Raw genomic sequence first — 4292 nt, forward strand, 5'->3', positions numbered from 1 at the left:
GTTCTTATTAAAACTCATGCTCAGAGATAAGATAGAAATTCACATTGAAATACAGATCTAGGGTGAAATACCTGTTTTTTCATTACCAGACAAACATGAACACATTATTTAAACTTTCCGTGACTCATTTTCCTCATCTGATGATGATGATGATGATGATAGAAAATTCTTGTATTGCTCTTACTATTTATCAGGCACTGCTTTAAGAATTGTCATATGGGGTAGGTGCTGTCTGCTTATAAATGAGGAAATTAAGGCCAAAGAAACAGTGGATCAGGAATTTGAAGCTAAGCAGCCAGACATGAGAGTCCAGCTCTGTCTATTTTAATATCTGTCACTTAGCATGTTCTCTGTAATGGTCATTCTTATCTCGTTGTAAGGAAAAAGATAGATCATATTCAAGGGCTTCAACTGTATCTATTGCTTGAACTTTTTTATATTAACTTATAAATTATAAGGTTGATAGGACCTCTTCCTTTTTTTTAAGATCATTTTACTGGGGGCTCTTATAGCTCTTATAACTATATGTATATCAATTGTATCAAGCATATTTGTATATATGTTAGGACCGCTTTCTTGCAATCCCAAACCTAGAGATTACTACACTGTGTTTGCATATAAATTTTCAAATTTATTTCAGTCTTAAATCTCTTTTCTTTTTGAAATGCTATATCCAAGAGCAAGTGCTGGAATATTGTTTTCAATGTTTTTACTGGGGGAGGAACTCTGAAGCTTTATTCTCTCCTAACTTAATTATTCATAAAATATGAAGAGCACCTAGGCTACAGCTGCATAAAACAATGCTCTCAGAACAGTTTGGGCTATCTTTATACAGCCATGACATAGAAATGGTCAGGAAAGTTTCCCGATTTACAAAAGTACATATTGTCTGCAATTTAATCTGCTTAATGGCAGGTGTTAACTGACTACTCTGCTAGATAATAGTGAGCTATGGTAAAGTTATATATATATTTATATGCATATACATGTAATTTTTAAATGCAAACCTGCTTAGGAAAAAAGGAACCCCTTGTAATGCAGTGATTAAAGAGCTGGGATGCTAACCAAAAGGTTGTCAGTTCAAAGCCACCAACACCTCCTCCTGGAGAAAGCTATGGCAAGTCTCCTTCCTTAAGAAATGGACATTCTTGGAAACCTCGTGCCACAGTTCTACTCCAACCTTTAGGGTTTCAGTAAGCTGGAATTGACTTAGTGACAATGGGTTTGGGTTTGGATGTGAATTACTAGTTCAAGAAAATTTAAACAATAAAAGACCACTATTAAAAGACTGAAATACCAAGTTTCTCACCATGTGACTGAACTGGTCTATGAGGAAAAGGATCCAGCTGTTTTCTCAAAACGTCTGTAGTCAAAAGAAGCACTCGATTCATGAGCTCGTGAACCTAAATACATTTATATTTGAACAAACAATATTTAGCTGAATTCTGTAATACCCCTAAGCTTCTTATAAGGCCAGCTCTGAAATACATAACGCTGCACATTCTAAATTGAGCCTCTCACTGCTGTCACAAGTCACAGGAGCCAGAACGCAACATAAATCGCCAAGTTCAGCAGCGCCTACCTCCCTGAACCTCCTGTGCCTGCCCCTGTTTCTGCACCGGCTTGCTCTTGCAGCTCTCGCCGGAAACATTGCTGTAGTTTCTTATTGATCTCCCACCTCTGCCCGCCCCCAGTCATCCTCCACACCAGCTGCCCATCTGATCTTGTCATTTCACTATCTAGGTGGCTTTCAAGGTGTGGCATGATCTAGTTTTTGCCTGCTTCACTTTCTCTTACACATCTTGAGTCATGAACCACGCCAAAGCTGGCCTCCACCTTTGGCTAACCACAAATACCTCCCCTCTGACCCAACCTTTTTGTGGCCTTAGAAGCATTTATTCATCTTTCAGGACTCCACTCACAGACGTCCTCCTTTAAAGAGTCTTCTTAACTCGCTCGCTCTCCTGGACCCTCATTCTCGCAACATCTACTAGGACTTGTTCATTGCAGTAGTTTGTCTCTTTGCTCCCCTCAATTCTATATTCCATTTTAAATTTTATTTTTTGTTTCCCTGGGAGTTACCAGGGCACCTCTCACATAATAGGCACAAAGCAGATGTCTGTTAATATGATTACAAGAAAGAGTAAAAATGATTGTATCTTCAGCCAACTATATATATGTATACACATGCAGCAACGACAAAACACCAAAAACTCCATACCTGGTTAGATAAATAATCCAAGGAAGCTTGTTGCTCATCCATCAGACTTCTTAGCAGTTTTTTGGTACTTCGTGTGTAGGAAACCATAGAACTTTGCAAATTTCCTTAAACCATAATAAAAGTGGCTGCTAAATATAACATTATTATAGGAAACATTAAAATATAAAATTTCCCATGGGTCGTTTAAGTATATAAGCAACAATAACATGCATATATGTATGTTATGTATGTGCTCATATATACATATGTATATTATCTTGTGCATGTATATACATATGTATGTTCTCAGACTTACATATTCTAGTTAGTATATTTTTTCTCTAACTCAGAATTGGCCATTCATAACGTAATTATGCCTCCTAAAATATACATCTACACCTCACTGCCATAAAGTTGATTTTGACTCATAGCAACCCTGGAGTAGAGTACAACTATCCCTTTGGGTCCCTGAGGCTGTAAATCTTTACTGGGGTAGAAAGTCTTATCTTTCTCTGATGGAATGGCCAATGGGTTCGAACTGCTGACCTTGCAGCCATCAGTCCAATGTGAAACCAAGGTTCCTTTCCTAATAATATGGAATATTCAAAACAATGGAATATTTAATTACAATGGAGAGACAGCATTGTGAATATCAGTTCTCACTTTTTAAGATGAGATGTATGAACACTGGGGGTTCAGGACTTGGCAATTCTTACTATACAAGATAGTAAAAGGCAGTAATCCCATACCAGGGCAAGTTAATATTTAGAAATAATTCTTTGTACATATCTTTCTGCTAATAGTGTTTTTCATGTAAACAATTGCACTCACACACACCCACATAAACTCCAAATAGCCATCGAGTCGATTCTGACTCAGAGCAATGCTATGGAACAGAGTAGAATTGAGCTTTTGGGTTTCTGAGTCTGTAACTTGGTATAGAAGCGGACACCACATCTTTCTCAGATCAGAGCAGCTGGTAGGTTCAAACCACTGATGTTTGGGTTAGTAGGTAAGCACTTAAAAACTACACCGCCTGGGCTTCTTGCACGCGCGCACACACACACACACACACACAATAAACCTTATATTTTCTTTTTAACAAACTTTTATTTTAAAACATCTTGAAGTAATTTTGCTTCCAGAAGAGTTTTAAGAACAGCACAAAGATCTTGTTTTTCCAAAACAATTTGAGAGTTAGTTTTCATAAAGCCCCTTAATCCCTTGCTAATTCAGTGTATATTCCCCATACCAAAGACACTTTCTAAACTCAACTAGCCTTACTTGTTCAGACCCTATGAAAGTATGGCCAATTATACCAACGATATCCTGTACAACAAAAGCTCCCCAAACACCCGCTATCATCCGCCGATTTCAACATGGAGCTTTGGAAGCTGAAATCTTTACGGGACCAGATAGCCTCATCTTTCTCCCTCAGAGCTGCTAGTGGGTTTGAACCATAAACGGTGTGATTAACTTGAGACAGTACCACCAGAGCTCTTTTTATAACAAAAGACGCCATGTATAATTGCATGCATTGCCCTTTAATTTTTTTTTATTTATATAATCCCAAATTTTACTGTAGCGGTAAAGCACATGGATAGCTTTAAAATCTATTTTTCATCTACCTCGCCCAGTTTCATCTCTCTTTTTACTTCAGTCGCAATTTCTAATACCTTCTTCCTGGATTTCGATACCCGTGCTAATGGGCTTAAAGTTGTACTTGCTGGTCAGAGACATCTGAGGTTCTTGTATTACACACAGAATTAACTAGATTAAAGTGAACATTTTATACTTCTGACTCAAGAGTTACAGTTCTATGAGAAGTGAATCAGATCCTCACCAACTCCCCTTCTAATCTCCCTTTTCCATCCCTCACCCTGCATGCATTGAATTGTAGTCAAGTAATATGGCCCTTCTACCCATAGTTCCTCACATGCTGTATTATAACTCTGGGTGCTACACCTGTGATTATAATGAGGGTGTTCTGTAATATACTAATGGACAGGATTAGGGTGGGATTAAGACCTGACTTTAGGGAACCAATAGAAAGGTCTCGGGAGCCGGCCCCAATCCCAGCTACATGGATAGC

At 38.2% G+C, this 4292-nt stretch overlaps 1 protein-coding gene across 1 annotated transcript in view; it reads right to left on the reverse strand.

The window, feature by feature from the left end:
* ANGPTL5 (angiopoietin like 5) overlaps positions 1 to 4292 on the reverse strand; it is a 27939-nt gene that overhangs the window by 15787 nt on the left and 7860 nt on the right. The window contains 2 exon segments of the mRNA XM_030887683.1: positions 1310 to 1403; positions 2222 to 2325. Coding sequence (XP_030743543.1) covers positions 1310 to 1403; positions 2222 to 2325 — 198 coding nt within the window.

Source organism: Echinops telfairi, unplaced genomic scaffold (assembly GCF_000313985.2).
Source record: "Echinops telfairi isolate 266 unplaced genomic scaffold, ASM31398v2 ScPeMD7_7421;HRSCAF=8459, whole genome shotgun sequence".
NCBI classification, from domain to species: Eukaryota; Metazoa; Chordata; class Mammalia; order Afrosoricida; family Tenrecidae; genus Echinops; species Echinops telfairi.